Source organism: Dama dama, chromosome 5 (assembly GCF_033118175.1).
Source record: "Dama dama isolate Ldn47 chromosome 5, ASM3311817v1, whole genome shotgun sequence".
Taxonomy (NCBI): Eukaryota; Metazoa; Chordata; class Mammalia; order Artiodactyla; family Cervidae; genus Dama; species Dama dama.
Window position 1 is genome coordinate 15,765,365 of NC_083685.1, and position 16,450 is coordinate 15,781,814.

General features: G+C 43.2%; 1 protein-coding gene across 1 annotated transcript; it reads left to right on the forward strand.

The window, feature by feature from the left end:
- Positions 1–5,673: 5,673 nt before the first annotated feature.
- On the forward strand, positions 5,674–16,056 carry RFC5 (replication factor C subunit 5). Its single transcript, XM_061141878.1, has 11 exons — positions 5,674–5,844; positions 7,365–7,429; positions 7,698–7,834; positions 8,995–9,074; positions 9,715–9,788; positions 10,983–11,142; positions 11,838–11,919; positions 12,287–12,416; positions 12,940–13,017; positions 14,064–14,118; positions 15,165–16,056. The coding sequence occupies exons 1-11, from the start codon at positions 5,783–5,785 to the stop codon at positions 15,259–15,261; spliced, it is 1,020 nt and encodes a 339-aa protein (XP_060997861.1). The 5' UTR covers positions 5,674–5,782; the 3' UTR covers positions 15,262–16,056.
- The last annotated feature ends 394 nt before the right edge of the window (positions 16,057–16,450 follow it).

A 16,450-nucleotide genomic window follows, 5' to 3' on the forward strand; every position in this document is an offset into this window, starting at 1 on the left:
CCAAAGATCTGAGGACTTAATTTCATCAGTCAGTGAACTTGCCGTGGTCACCAAAAAGATGGCCCTTCCCTCTACATAAACTCTTTGAATTGCCCTTTGAGATTTTTCCCTCCTTCAGACCTTGCTCTTCATTTAAACATGATACATTTCACCAGTATAAACATGTTCAAGAGAAAGACCCAGTTTGATTTTCTTCTGCCAGCCTCTTCCAAAGATAGTCTTTGAATCCCATTCTCTCATAAGAACAAGTCTTAAAAATAAACTAAGGCAGTAAGTGCTGTGTGTCCAAAGCCAAGTTTGTTCCAAAGCTGAGAATAATAAAATTCAGGGTTCCCTTTCCCTAATTCAACTTTAAGAGCAAATGTGTTTTGTTGTTAATTTTGTCTGCAACCTCTGATCCCACCATCTCCAGGACCTGATGTTTTATTAAAGCATTTTCAAGTCTGGTTCTGATTATAAAAGAAAAGTTTGTGCCTGTGCTCATCAATGTCACAATTCACATGGAGATACCAGTCCAATTTGCCATAATCCTCCAGAAGGTCTAAAATCAAGGTAGAGGATAAGAAGGAATTGATGTATCTTTCCCTGATCATCTGTTCTTGAGAAATCAATAGTCACAAGTGCTCCTACAGTGTTTTAATTTGGCCAGGAGTTTTGTTTTCTTTAATTAGTTGTCAAGGTTTAACATACAAAATTTTCACATACAAATCCAGGTTTCTGGTTTCTCTCGAAAATCAGAAGAGTTGGCAACATTTGGCTGCTGTCCCTCATGGCTCAGTACTGGTGGACACTTGTGATCCTTTTGGCTGCCAGCATTTGATCCCCTTTCCTATTATTTAGGGATGTCACCAGTTCACAAGTCTTGGTGGGAGGCAGATGTCACTTCCCACCACTCAAGCTATATACCTGGTACTCACTGGCACATGACCCAGGCCTGGCCAATTAGGCACGTCTCCCCAGAGTTTTGTTGTTGGCTGTTGTTTTAAAACATTTTAGTCTGTACTGGAGTATAGCTGATTAACATTGCAGTGATAATTTCAGGTGAACAGCAAAGGGACTCAGCCATGGGTCACTGGCTTTAGGAAGACTTCAGTAAAGGAGAGAATTGGTGAATTCTTTCTGATAATAGAAATGGTGAAAGCAACATCCAGTGAGTAGGGGCAGTAGGGTCCAATGGTAAGTAGCAGAAAGAGTTTCCTTATTGGCTTGGCCCTGTGGAGTAATTTTGACCATGGTTCCAGTTCCATGGCCTGTCTTTGTTCCATTTTCCAAGCAGGGTTCTCCAGGATTCTTACTGATCGTGAGCTATCCAATGTTTCATTGCTACAATCCTTTTCTGCTTATATCTTTCATCTACAAACTCTGCTCCCTTTGAGGCAAGGCATAGAGTCCACCCAAACTTCTTCCTTTATATATTAACTTCAGGCTGCTTATAAGATACGTGAGCTTAGAATTTACGTTTTCGCTCTTTCTCTTTGAAGTTACAGAACTTTGTCTCTAGGAGAAAAGCTAAGGCTCATCTAATGCAACAATGAGCAAAGTAAAGAGAAAAGTTTCCCAGAGGCGCCTTCCCCACCCAACGGCATTTCCTCTTACATCTCATTGGACAGAACTGGGTCACATGTTATGCCTTAAACCAATCAGAGAACTAGGGTCACTGTGATTGGCTCAGCCTAAAGAAGTAGTCCAACTTTGGCTGAATATTAGAGCAACTGAGCCGTTTTCTAAGATGCCAATGCCTGGCGGCACTCTCTAGGCCAAACCAAATTGATCTGACTGGACTTCTGGTATTGGAATTTTGTAAAAAAAAAAAAAAAATCCTGTGGTGCTTCTAATATCAACCCTCTTTCTAGTTCAGCCGCCCAACCCCACCCATTTTACAAATGCCAATACTGAGACCCAAAGAGATACTAAGTTGCCTAAAAGACTGTGTCTTCAATTAATAGCAAAAACAGACACAAGCAAGACCACACACACACACACACACACACACACACAGAGAGAGAGAGAGAGAGAGAGAGAGAAATGATATTTACTAAGACAGCTTTGTTTTTCCAAAATATGCATGTGAACCCATTCCTTTTCTTAGAAAGTGAAGTCCTGAGGAACTCAAGGACTGAGAAGCAGTAGAGTGTAAGGCACTGTTTATCAAATTTGAGCACATCAGAATCCTCTGGAGGGCTTGTTACAATAGGGAGGGCTGAGCCCACCCCCAGAGTATCAAATTCAGTGGTTTTGGTTGGGGAGAGGGGGTGGATAATTAGCTTTTCTAACAAGTTCCCAGGGGCTGCTGCTGCTGCTGGTCTGGTGACTACACTAGCCACTAGCAGAGTGGCTCAGACTTTTGGCTATAGAATCACACCAATATCCAGTTCTGCCCCTTACACCAAGTCAGAACATGGGCAAGTTACTTAACATACCAATAAAATGGGGTCAATAACATCAGAAGACTGGTCTTATGGCAACAACTAAATATGAACTTAGAATGTAAAGCAATCAGAACAGTGTCTGGCCCAAAGCAACTGCCTAATGAACATTAGCTATTATCATTCATTCTTTCCTTCATCAAACAATTATAAATTGAGTCTTTCCTTTGAGAAATGCACTGTTTCAAGCACCAGGAGTACAGTGGTGAGGAAAGCAAAGCCTTGCCTTTCAATGAGCTTACAATGCACTGAGGAGGAGCATGATAGATGACCTTATAAATATACAGTATGTTACACAGAGGAATTTTGCATTCCAAGCAAACAGTATCAGTTGTACACAGAGCTTTATGAAAACTTGGTCCAACCTTGTTCACATTTTCCAGCTCAAGGAGGTAGTGGCAATGTTTCTAATGCAAAAACCTCTTAGCAGCATGGCTCTTACCATGGCAGCTGAATAAAGTTCAGGTTATGGCTTTTTCAGTCAGGTTCTCCAGAGAAACAGAAGCAATAGTGTGTATGTGTGTGTGTAAAATTTAAATTTACACTTATGTATAAAGAATGTTCAAATATAATTTGGGAATTCCCTGGCAGTCCAGTGGTTAGGACTCTGAGCTTCCACTGCACAGGGTTTGGGCTTGATCCCTGGATGGAGAACTAAGATCCCACAAGCCAAGTAACATGGCCAAAAAAAAAGTTTAAAAAAAATATGATTTATATTTATACTTGTACTATATATTTATGCAGATTTTAAAATACTCTATTTTAAATCGCTAGAATGTACTACATGAATTAAAGGACCAAAGGAATTGAAAAGAAAGCAAAACTTGCACAAAATCCTGACCCTGAGCCCCTTCTAACATTTTTAACAAATTCCAAGTCCATCAAGATCAAGATCTTTGATACCTCCATGGCTAATTCAAGTCAATGTAAGACAAAAACCACTACAATATTGTAAAGTAATTAGCCTCCAACTAATAAAAACAAATGAAAAAAAAAAAAGATCTTTGATACCAAGTGCTCTCTCTCGCTTCTCCCATCCGCAGGAACAAGGAAAACAATAGCTCTAAGATATATCATGAGAGACCAGAGTAGATGAAAGAAATAACTTGCCTCCTCCCCCTGAATAGATCCAAGGTTGTCACTGACGCCCCAAGGATTTCCCCCAAATAATGCTGCAGGCATAAGGATAAGACAAAAATTTGGCAATCAACTATTCTTACTTAACTCTATGTTTACTGCGTGAGGAACTCCATCAAAAGCTATTAGAATTAATCAACCAGTTCAATGAAGCTGCAGGATATAAAATCAACATTTTATATACTAACAATAAACTATCAAAAAGAGAAACACAGAATATAATCCCATTTCCAACTGCATAAAAAAATAATAGACATGCATTTACAAGGAGATGAAAGATCAATACAGTGAACACAACACATTGCTAAAAGAAACTGAAGAAGACACATATAAATTGACAGATATTCTGAACTCACAAATTAGAAGAATTAATATTCGTAGGAAGTGCATACAACCCAAGGCCATCCATAGATTCAACAAAAGCCCTAGCAAAATTCCAATATTTTCCACAAAAATATAAAAAAAGCAGTCCTAAAATTTGTATGGAACCACAAAGGACCCTAAGAGAAGAACCAAGTTGACAGCATCACAATTCCTGATTTCAAACTTTATTACAAAGCTTTAATTATCAAAACACTATAGTACTGGCATTAAAAAAAAGACAGGCCAATGGAACAGAATCAGCAGTCCAGATACATATATGATCAACAAAGGAAATGGCAACCCACTCCAGTACTCTCGCCTGGAAAATTCCATGGACTGAGGATCCTGGTAGGCTACAGTCCATGGGGTCAAAAAGAGTCGGACACGACTGAGTGACTTCACTTTCAATACTTGTCAAAGAACCAAGAATACAATACTCACTGGATAGTTTCTACAAAAAATAATGTTGGAAAAACCGGATATCCATATGATAAAGAATAAGGTCATTATACTAAATGAAATAAGTCAGACAGATGGACATTGTCATATCACAGCCCCATCTGACCCCCTTCTGACTCCCCAGGCAGGGACCAGGGTGAAGCCATAACTGTCATTTTATATTTACCCTCTGTCCCTCTATTCTGCTCCTAAAATGGGTGACAGTTTGGTAGTAAGAGGCAAGGAGCCGCTACTTCTAAATCAGAACACTTGTAATCCTGGGTCAGCCTCATCTTCTCTTAGGATTGTTGTCTTTCTCAGCATGGCAAAAAAAGAGAAAAATACACAGGGACTTCCCTGGTGATCCAATAGCTAAGAATCCGAGCTCCCAGTGCAGGGGCCTGGCTTCCATTCCTGGATTCCACATGCCACAACTAAGAGACCACGTGCTGCAACGGTGATCCAACAGGTGGCAATGAAAATCTTGCGTGATACTACGTGCCACAACTAAAACCCAGTGCAGCCAAAACAACTTGATTACGGATATAATACACACTTATTGCTGGGAACTACAGACCAGCAAAAGGGAAAACAAAAGTGGTTCATAATCCCCTCACCTCAGGAAAAAATACCTAACATTTTGATACCGATTCTCCTCAGCAGCTTCACGTCAGAGGGACCCTGTCCTCTCCGCTTACTAACTAGCCCTTTCCAGTTACACATATTAACCTGACGGGAAGTTACTTATTATTTATTTTTTCTCTCTGGAGTTGTTTCTGGAGGTCGGTTCTGTAAATTTTGTTGGGTGAGGGGCACAGATTTGAGAGACGGACTGAAGTTGGAGTTGTGCTTGGAGTTGTTTTTCAATTTGAAGTGCTCACCTCTTAGCTTTGGGGCCAAAAAGTATTTCGAGCCTTGTTTCTTATGGCATCTGTATTCAAGAACTGGTCGTGTCATTTGGGGTTGTTTTACCTCAGAATTTTTTAGCGCTGGCAGCTTTCCGTTCCTTTGAACGGTAACAGCTAGAACTTTGGTGACGACTGGAATTGGCTTTGGCCGCGAGACTTTAACTTGTAATGACGACTGGTGGCTGTAGGGGGTGGCCGTGCCTCTCCGGCGCGCGCTCCCTCTGGGTTCAGGACTGGTCCACACCGGGGAGGGCAGCTCCACACACTAGAGAAAGGCGGAGTTGGCGCGAGGCGTCCGGCCGGGCCTGCCGGCAACCAGGCAACAGGAGCCTTAGCAACGGGGAGGGGGCGGGACCTAGGGAGGAAGTCCGAAGGCCACTAAATCTCGCGAGAGTTGCGTTTGCGCGCGAACTCTAAGTGTAAGGGTACCCGGGTCTGGTTGCGGTTGTTGGCGAGGTGCGGGCCTCTGGGGTACGCGACAAGCCCACCGGTCACCATCATCACCCCGTTATGGAGATCTCAGCGCACAAGCAGCAGCATCCTGAGGCGGCCAAAATCAGAAACCTGCCCTGGTAGGAGGGGGCCCAGCTGCTGCGGGGAAGGGGATCGGCCGCGCGCGGAGGCGGTGGCCCGAGTGAACAAGTAGGCCAGTCTCCAGCCCGACCTCGCCCCGCCGTTCCCGGACTTGAGGCCGGGGTGGAGCCACAGAAGTTCACCTCCCCTCAACTCCCCAGTCCCGCTCCATTCTATTTATAACTGGCTAGGTCTCCCTTTACCCGCAACCCTGGGCCCCCTTTCCTGTTGCGGAAGCGGAAAACGGCTTCCCCAGCTGAGTGACAACACAGAGGTTCGATCCCATGTCTTCTGACATTGCCTTGGCCTCTGTGGCAGAATATTCTCTCTTGCCAAAATAGCCTCTTCTCTTGGTGCGATTACTGGTCACATTCTAAGCTAGAGTAATGATGGTGATGACAGCGCTTCCTAGTTAGCTTTCATCTCAGTGACTTTGTTCCACGCAGCCTGTTAGATGTTGGAATTTGGCAAAGACCCTAGGAAGAAGGTACTGTTATTCCAGCTCTACCAAAAGGTTAAATGACCTGCTTAAGGTCTAGAGTTGGAAAATAGGTTTGGATTTGAACCCAGGTGGTCCAGATTCAGAGCTTGCACTCTTAGCCAGTCTGCTTCCACAACTGTGTCTTAGTGTTGTTTTAAAGACTCATGGGATTTGGCTTGATTTTGGAAAACTCTTGTTTCTTTTCAAAAGTTTTCAAGATAATGAGTTCAGTTTGTTGTTACTATAGTAAAAATACATAACATACAATTTAAAGTTGTAACCATTTTAAAGTGTACAGTTCTGTGGCATTAAGTGCATTCAGAATGTTGTGTGATTATCCACTATCTAGTTGCAAAATTTTTCATATACCTCAAATGGAAACAATATACCTATTGGCAGTCACTCCCCATTCCCCTCTCCCTCAGCTCCTGGCAACCACTAATTTACTTTCTGTCTCTGTGAATTTGCCTATTCTGGATATTTCATGTAACTTGAATCATACAATAGGTAGTCTTTTGTGACCGGCTTCTTGGATCAGCAATTTGTGTCCTTTTATTGCTAATAACATTCCACTGTATGGATATACCACCATTTATTGATCCATTCATCTGTTAATTTATATTTGGATACAGGTTCAATTTTGGATTCACTTTAGGTGCCCATCCAGTTTGAGATTATAGGCAGATAGCTGGAAAGGTGAAATGAGAGCAGTTTTTCAGCATTATTGACATTTTAACCAGATATGGGGGGTGGGGCATGGCCACGGGGGTTAACCTGTGCATTTCATGTTTAATAACTTCCCTGATGACTATCCACTAGATGCCAATAGCATCTTCCACCCAGTTTTGACAGGGGAAAACTCTAGATATTATCAAGAGTTCACTGGAGGACAAAATTGCCCCAATTGAGAACCACTGGGTACAGGTTTTTGTATCTCTCTCTTCTTTTAGTTAGGGTCTGTATGAAAGGATTCTTCTGCACATAACAAAATATTCTTGCCTTTATATATGTTGTAATGTGTGCTACATTGTATTTTAGGGTTGAAAAATACCGGCCACAGACACTGGATGATCTCATTTCTCATCAGGACATCTTGAGTACTAGTAAGTATCCATGTGTCAGTGGCTGGTATTCTAGTTGAAGGACCTGGATATATTTCTTAGGGATGTTGTCTCTGCTGTAATAACTTTAAAGAATCTGATTAAGCTTTTTGGGATGTGGCTTTGACAGCTGCGTCCTTCAGATTTTTCATTCTTATGTGTGCCCTGGATTTGAACATAGAGTTGAAGTGGATTCAGCCCAACTCTGGCCCTCAGTGAATGAAGCGACTCTGAGACTGATAGCATCTCTTTTCCGCCCCCCCATCTTCAGTTCAGAAGTTTATCAGTGAGGACCGCCTGCCGCACCTCCTTCTGTATGGTCCTCCAGGGACAGGAAAGACATCCACCATCCTGGCCTGTGCTAAACAGCTGTACAAAGATAAGGAATTTGGCTCCATGGTCTTGGAGGTAAATGAGAGGATTACCCTTAACTTTCAAAGGACTCTGGTCTTTAATTTTAGTTCTGCTAGCTTTGTTTTCCTTTACAAGTTAGTTGCCCTGCTGGTGGTTGGGAAAGAAGCAGATATACAATATTTCAGTTCACTTTTCCTATAATTGACATTTTTGCCTAGAGATTTTTGGTGTAGCTAGAGGGCAGTGGTAGGGCCAGGTGTTTTTGTTTGCTGTTGCCAACTTTCATTCAAACACTCAGTGGTCACTCGGTTGCTAGCCGTCTTCCATGTGCCCTTCTCCATGTTGCTGCACACTGTTCTTGTCCCGGAAGACTGGGCTGTGTTGACAACAAGCTCTCTTGCCCTCTGGCTCCTTTTGGGTTTGACCAGTAGGGGCCCTGGCAGAAGTTGGGGGAAGAATGATGCCTGATCCAGCCCTGGGTCACCACAGACGGACAGTGTCCCCCCGCACAGGGCACAGCACCCAGCATTCCCCAGGAGCCAGCACCACTCCCCCACCAACCCCTTAAGACTTGGGAGTGGTAATGGGCCCCAGTAGCCCGTAAAGTATTGCATAGCTTTTGTGGTTTCTCCCACACCTCACAAGTACCTTTTAAAATATCTCTTCATTTTATTCTCTTCAAATTACTGAATTTGAGTGTACTGTTTACTGCTGGGACATGACTGATCCACTTAGATTATGAAATTCTAAATATTGTCTATTGTAAGAAAAAAAATGGTTTAACTTACTTTTTTGTTATAGATCTTAGAATCTTGCTGCCACCAAGATTCTTACTTGTTCTTGCTTCAGTGTATTAAAAACTTGGTAACTTCTGGGTTGCTCTGGGTTGTGGTAGCTAAAATTAGCATCATTTTGCTCCTGCCTGGGGTGCTGTTCACTGTGACCAGACCAATTAATTATTCCTCCAAAGCATGTCAGTGATTGTCCTCAAAAGGGAGAAGAAAGATAGTCATTGGCCTTTCAGAATATAGTGGAATGATCTAGTGAGCTGTGAGTTTTAAATATAATTGCAATCTTTTTTTTAATGATCATCTCTTTATCTGTCCTTAGACCTAAAGACCTAGCTTGCTGAGCAGAACTGATAAAAAGATACATTAATTCATAGCACACTAATATGTTTTCTATTTATTCTGGCTTCTCTCTTTCACATTTAGCTGAATGCTTCAGACGACCGAGGAATAGATATCGTTCGGGGACCAATCCTGAGCTTTGCTAGCACAAGGACAATATTTAAGTAAGAATTCTTTGCATGATTTCTCTCCCTAAAGATTTTGATCAGTGAATTGAGTTTTTTAAATCCTCTCCTTTGCCAGTTTATAAAAGTGTTAAAAAAAGAGGGCACGGAGGCTTTGTCAAAAGCAGCCACGAGAAAGAGATAAAGTACAGGAATGGTGGTAAGAAATACTAAAATGAAAATATTATCTAAATCTATTTGCAAGTACCCTGGGGAAGCATTAGTTTCATTTTATTAGTTAACAGAGAACTGATTACATCATAAGACTGGGTGAGCTAGTTTGAATTGAGATCAGGGTGGATAACTAGGATGGTGGTGGAAAAAAAGAGGAAAAGACAGGCAGAAGTAAAGGTGGTGGGGAAAAAGCAGCACTAGAATAATAGGATTCTGGGTGGAAGAAAGATGAAGGTGCCAGAGGACAAAATCTGACACAGAAGTTAGACCTCTGTTCATTGAAGAGTTGAAGGAGCAGTGGGGTATTTGCTTTGTGTGACCACAAATGTCTGCTTTGGCTAGAGTTCTAGGAAAAATGAACTTTATGAGCCAGGGCCCAATGGCACAAATGTGAAGGTGTAGATTTGGGCCTGGAAGTCACAGTGAGATTGAAGAAGCTTTTAGACAGTACCACTTGTCTTCCTAGGAAAGGCTTTAAACTAGTGATCTTGGATGAGGCCGATGCCATGACTCAGGACGCCCAGAACGCCCTGCGGAGAGGTAAGGAGTATAGCCATGTACAGTGTGTTGGTGAGGACAGCTCTAGAGGAGAATTAGCATCTTTGGACATGAGATAGGACATGGCTTCTTTTCCGTTTTCATTCATCTTCTGACCCAAAGAAATCTCTGTGTGCCTTTTAGTGCATATCCCACCTGATGATCTAGACAAAAATCTCTGCACTGGATATTACCTCTTTTAGTAACTTAAAGACATAAACCTTTTGGGGACTCTTAGGTAATGACCAGACACTGGTGTTTTATCCTCCTTTTTCCCTGGGTTCAGTTTCAGGGTTGGGAATCTGTACTGATGGATGGGAGCAGGTAAGAAGTTGTTCATTCCTAAACTGCTAGATAGGCCTTTCTGCAATTGGTACCCTTAGATACAAAGGAACCAGGAAAATAATAGTAGAAATTTAGTTGCATCAGAAAGCTGACATAACTTCACTTCTTGCCAGGAGAATGATTTGGCCAGGAAGGGAGAGTACGCTGTAATTTTTCAAGTCTTAAGGGGCCTGGTGCAGTTAGTTTCTTTGCAAGGACGTTCTTAATCTCTCTCATTAAGATTCTGCAGTGAACAGCTAGGAGAGAAGAGAATCTTTAAGAATTTTAGGGAGAAGTAGATTGCAGCCCATGTTTAAGGAAGAGGAGAACAGAATATCTTCTGGTCCTAGAGGCGTTGGCAGCCTTTCTTCAGCATCTTGTTCTGTTGAGTCAGTCTGGGCAGATCCCAGCATGAGGATGTTTGTACAGAATGAAACTGGCGTCTTAGGCATCTCTGAATTCAGGTTAATGCTCTCGTGAATGCTCTAAGAGTTTGAGACAAAGTCCACTCGCAAGTCTTCAAAAAGTCATCCTCCTCCCCTGCCCAGTAAAAGTTGGGGCATCATCCATCTGCCAAGTAGAATTTTAGGCAAAAGGGAAGGAACACTGGATTTCATATCTTAATGGAGTAGAATGGCAAGAGTGCCAGAATCACGGCCAGTCATGGAAAAGGAAGCATTCTGTACAGTCCTGTTCATCAGCTCAGGAAAGAATGGCTGGTCTTCAGAGACATCCTCTCTCGCTACCATAGCATCTCCACATGTCTGCATTCTTGTTTTCTGTACCTTTCACATAACCCTAGAAAAGTGCAGGGTTTCTGGGTCCCTTGAAGAATCAGAATGGAAGTGAGGTGGTTTTCTTTTCCCTTGCCAGTGATTGAGAAGTTTACTGAAAATACCAGATTTTGCCTCATCTGTAACTATCTGTCAAAGATCATCCCCGCCTTGCAGTCCCGGTGTACACGATTCCGATTTGGACCACTGACTCCCGAACTCATGGTTCCCCGCCTGGAACACGTCGTAGAAGAAGAGAAGTAAGTATGTTGAAAAGCAGGGAAGAGGGGTGGGCCTTGGAGGCTGGTATGTTTCAAGGTGATACCGTTTGTAGACAATTCAGGAAACCTGGCACAGGTTAAGCCTCCTTGTCTGTCGGCTGCCCTGGCATCTCACAGACATTCTTCATGAATGTCACTGGTTCTTCACTGGATTCCATCCTCCTCCCCTGGAAGCTGTCCCACTTTCTTCCTACTCTTCTTTTGTTGTTGGGAACTGCACATTGCCAAGTCCCTCCTGCTAAGATGCCTCTAGCCTTTCTTGACTAGAAGCAGAGGGTCCTGAGCCATCACATTCTGTGTAATCAGGTGCCAAGCAAGTAACCAGCCCGAGCCGCTGCTGGTGTTGACAGGTGCCTTGGCTGTGCGAATGCAGATCTCACCAGGGCCCTCTCCTCCCAGAGAACAGATTCAAAGCTACCAGCGCAACAGAGCAACTCTTGATTCCAGTAAGAGTCCTTCTAGACTTGGACTGGACTGTGACTCAACATGAGGCCAGTGTCCCTAAAAGCCAGTGAGTTCTGGAGTCTGTAGATCAGGAGAGTATTGTTAACTCCATCCTTCCCTTTTCTTTCTTTCATTGTTTAAACGCCTTGATCATCCCAGGCCATCTTGTTCCCTCCGCAAGCGTTTGTGCTCTCAGGACCACTGAATCCCTTTGACCTGTTTCCTTTCAGAGTTGATATAAGTGAAGACGGGATGAAAGCGCTCATAACTCTTTCCAGTGGAGACATGCGAAGGGCTCTGAACATCTTACAGGTATGGCACCACTCCAAGCAGATCTCTAGTTGCTTTGGGAAGTTTTCCAAGAAAGACATAAGCAACAGTACAACAGAACTGGTAAAAACTTGATCTTGTTATATATTAAAGATGTACCCCCACCCTTGTGTTTCAATTAATTGAAAGAATAATTTGTTGCAAACAAGGGAGAGAGATAGGGAAGGACTCTGCAGCAGTAACGTAGCTGACAAGCGGCAGCATCCTCCGGACATGGCCAGATCTTAGCAGTGTAAGAAGTACAGGGTTGGCCGGTCCAGTACCCCCCCACCCCCACACTGCTGCCTCCGCAGTTGCCTCCTGATCCGCCTGCAGCAGCCATGGTGATTCCCACCCCCCATCTGCACAGAGCACCAATATGGCCTTTGGGAAGGTCACAGAGGAGACCGTCTACACCTGCACGGGGCACCCACTCAAGTCAGACATCGCCAACATTCTGGACTGGATGTTGAATCAAGATTTCACCACGGCCTACAGGAATATCCTTTCTCTTGCCCTACAGTCGGTGCATTAAGTGCCCAGGGTCTGAATATGGAGGTCGTTTCAGCTCATGATGGAGCACGATGTCTGTGGTTGGGATGAGTGCTTGTCTTTAATGCCACAGAGTCTTCCTGCAGGGCCCTGACCTGGGTGTGGCTTGCAGCCACTCCACTCACAGATGGGAGGGAAGCACTTAGACCTTGGGTGGAAGATGCAGTCATTTTCAAGATGTCAGTGTTACTCTTTGTTTTTCTGTAAAATTAAGAGCTAGGTATAGTGATCTAAAGCCTTTTAGGGAATACATTTGGTTCTATTCTCTGCTAGACAGATACAACTCTTATCTTTCAGAAAACCCTTATTGGATGGAGATAAAAACACAAAAATAAGAATTTGGGTCCAACATATGCCACTTCAGATGGAAAGCAACAGCTGTGTTGGGGTGAAAAGACCTGCTTTCAAAAGTCACTCTCTACAGTGTTTGTCCTGGAACTTGGTCCCTTTGCCTTAACTGCTCCTCTCTAGATATCATGGAGTTGAAAACTCTGAAGGGGTTGGCGTTACACGACATCCTGACGGAGATACACCTGTTCGTGCACAGAGGTAACTCACGTTCCTCCCCGGTTCAGAAGCTGTGTATAAGGCAGCATGCTTTGGGGTTGGGGATGGTTGGAGAGGGAACCTGAAGCGCCACTGTCCACTTTGGGAAACAAAGAAACAGGAATGAAGAGATGTAAACCCGGTCCCTCAATTTTTGTTTTATCTTGCTATTTAAAACCTTGTTCCAGAAATACTCTTGACCTCTAGAATGGTGGGGGGAAAGAAGAAAAGAAATTGCTGAAAGGAACTTATTTCCTCCAAAGGTTCATATTTTAAAGCAGTAAGTGGGATATTGTAATTTGTATTTCTAAAAGGGTATTTTCCCCAAAAGGAGAGAGAGAAAAGGAAGATCTAGCTTCATGTCAGCCAGAGTGGTCTCACCTAAACCACCTTAAGTCCCCCACTTGGTTGTATGTTCTGTACAGAGAACTGCTTCTCGACCCTGGCCCACATACAGCCCATCGCAGGCCAATCCAGTTAGCCCTTTGAGGGAGGACCAGACACTTGTGTCTTCAAACTCTGAGTGGTCTGCTGTTCAGCCTCATGGAGATGCTCCTCCCTGACCCGCAATGGACAGTCTGGTCCATGAACACTGGTTCTGCCAGTTCCTTTCCAGGCTGCTGGCTGGTGTGTGAAATTCTGCCCAAGAACATGGTTGGCTCAGGCCCAGTTCTGCCCTTTGTGGATACTGAGAATGAATCAACCTTTAAAAATCAGTCGTTTTTAAAACTGGGATAGCAAGTGAGAACTCAGCTCTGACGGTAACTTACAAAGTGACCCAGTGGCTGAAACAGCATTGTGGAACGGCTCTTCCACCTTATGATCACTCTGGAACCTGCTCATTTCTCTTTTTAGCTACCCTACAAAGACTCAAAAAGAATAAAAACTTTGAAAACCTATACACTTTGTACTTCCTAGAAGCATGGTGTCTCAAGATCTGTAGCTTCAAGAGATTAGTCTTAGTTGATGTGGAAACTCATACTTGTCTTCTGTGATGTTTTTAACAGTAGATGACGACAGACCCCACTCATTTGATTTTTTTCTCACAGTTGACTTTCCATCTTCAGTTCGAATACATTTATTGACCAAAATGGCAGACATTGAGTGAGTATTTATTTCCCAGTTTTGTTTTCCTGCTTTCCCCTTGTTGTGAGTTTTTTGTTTCTACTTGTTTAGTATCAATGGTTTGGTCTAAATTGGAGTCTAGTTTTGAGTGGGATTACTGAACAAAGCGGGGGGAAGGGCGTGAGCTGCTTTTTGAAAGCACAGGGGTTAAACAAGGACAGGTACAGCTCAGTTACATATTTGAGATAAAGGCCTCTCCTTCAACCTCAGTGGCCGGGTCCACCTTGTTCTCCATGTGCTCCTGTTATTTGGAAGGCCTGCTTTGGTTCAAACATCTAGGTTGTTTGGGGACAGCCAGCTATCCAGCTGTTATTAAGGCATTTTGGCATACGAAAGCATATTGCAGGGAAAGTAAACATAAAACTCAATTTTCCACTTTGGCTGCTTCAGTAAACACAGTTATTAGCCCCCAGTGGGCTGGCAGCTCTTATTTGAGTAGACAACAAGCACTGGGTTCAAAATAGACATCCTCATCAGCCAACTCCAATTCACCGTCACTGGCTTTCACACATACCAATTAGGTCACTTCTTATTGCTACACTGTGAATTGCATGATTTTACTTTCAGTAGCTGGGCACTTGAAAAGGTTGCAAGATAAATACCAGTCTTGCTTTATTGACTAAACCACAGAACCACAGATATGGCAAACCAAACTTCCCAGTGAATTAGGAGAAAGGAAACTTAATTAAAATCCCTCTCAATGCATTTTGTAGGTGAAGAAATAATCCCTAGTCACATGTATTTTGCAAATTCACATAGAGCTTGAACAAAGTTAAGTTCAGATCACCACTACTGTTAACAATTTTTAAAAAAATTTTTCCTCTGTACTCTGAATCAGATTTACGAATGCGTATTTGTGGCAGCAAAGAAAATGTCAGGGAACACAAAAGATTGCTGCCTGTGATGAATTTCCATGCCCTCCTTCCTGTCCTGCAGTGGACTTTAGGTCCGATTGCTATTGTTTTCTGGTCAGAAGGCAGCTGTCGTGCTATTCTCTCTCCTTACTTCCATTTGCTTTCTTTTAGGTACAGGCTTTCTGTTGGCACCAGTGAGAAGATTCAGCTGAGTTCCCTCATTGCCGCTTTTCAAGTCACCAGAGACCTGATTGTCACTGAGGCCTAGATGCTGGGGAACCACACGCTGCCAACTCACTCTCAGGCCCAGCAGTGACAGGAGAGCATGGGACTCGGTCACAAATGAACTGCTGCCTGGGCTGGGTGTTTACACAGTCACCCCCAACTGTGTAAAACTGTTCCAGGCATGGATGGGCAGACATTTAAAAAGCACTGTGTTTGTGGCTGTTTGGAACAGGGCTGTACAAAGCAGTTTTAATGTCCAGCTCTCTTGCTGCACTATGCGAATGTGTCTTGCAAGGGAACGGAGCAAAACCCATCTTTAGCCTTAAGGCTTTAACCCTTCAGTTGCTTGGATGGTAGGAAATTGGCCTACCCCATTTGGAACATCAGGCTTTCAAATCTAATACGGCCCAAGTATCTTCCAACACAAGGTAAAAAGAGTATCACCAAAGTCACGTTCGTAAATCTAATCTGTGATATACTTTAAATAGGTGTTAATGGGTTTCTGGCCCAAGCCATTATGCTTTTATAAAATGAACTCAATTTTCTTCCTTTAAAACCTGGCCTTTTTATTTCTGCTCTTGAAGTAGAATAACTGCTTGCCTGTTCCTAACTGTAGTGTGGACAGGAGAGAAAACATTCGTTTGAAATGATGCCATTGGGGCCAGAGATCATCCAACACTGACTTGCTTAACCCAGGGCACATGAGATGAAGCCTGACTAAGCCTGCAAGTGCTGAAAGGATTGGAACTCTTTGTATTTAAATAGAAGACAGTTTATCTGCAAGCATTTGTGCTACATCTGTGACAGGGTTCTGCACAGTAAAAATAAAGCAGCTTACTTACTGTTTAAGTGACTCCTCTTTCCTTAGCCAGCTATACAGAGGCTGCCTTGTTCGACTTGCATTTATATGAAAAAGCCGCCTCCGTCCCTGATTATCACAGAATTAACTTTCTTTGGAGGCGGTTCTTTATAAAGGTGTCTAATTCTTATACTGTCAAAAGGGAGAAGTTGGTTACACCCATCACTCAGATGGGCCTTGTCTGAAGCTAATGGCCTAGGGGTGGGGGTGGAGAATTGTCTCAAGGAAGCTGCCCAGGGCCTCTCAGACTACACTGTATGTAATATTTCAAGATGAACACGAAATCTAAATGTTGCCCCATCTATTCCCAGCTGCTTTGTACTCATTTGTTTTAAAAGGTGATTTTTTTTTTTTTTTCCTTAATGGAAAAAAT

Excerpts from the sequence above, each read along its gene's own strand:
- RFC5 (XM_061141878.1), top strand. The coding sequence starts at position 5,783 with ATGGAGATCTCAGCGCACAAGCAGCAGCATCCTGAGGCGGCCAAAATC. Across the intron at positions 9,789-10,982 it reads CCAGAACGCCCTGCGGAGAG|TGATTGAGAAGTTTACTGAA; the intron begins GTAAGGAGTATA and ends TTCCCTTGCCAG. Across the intron at positions 11,920-12,286 it reads GGGCTCTGAACATCTTACAG|AGCACCAATATGGCCTTTGG; the intron begins GTATGGCACCAC and ends CCATCTGCACAG.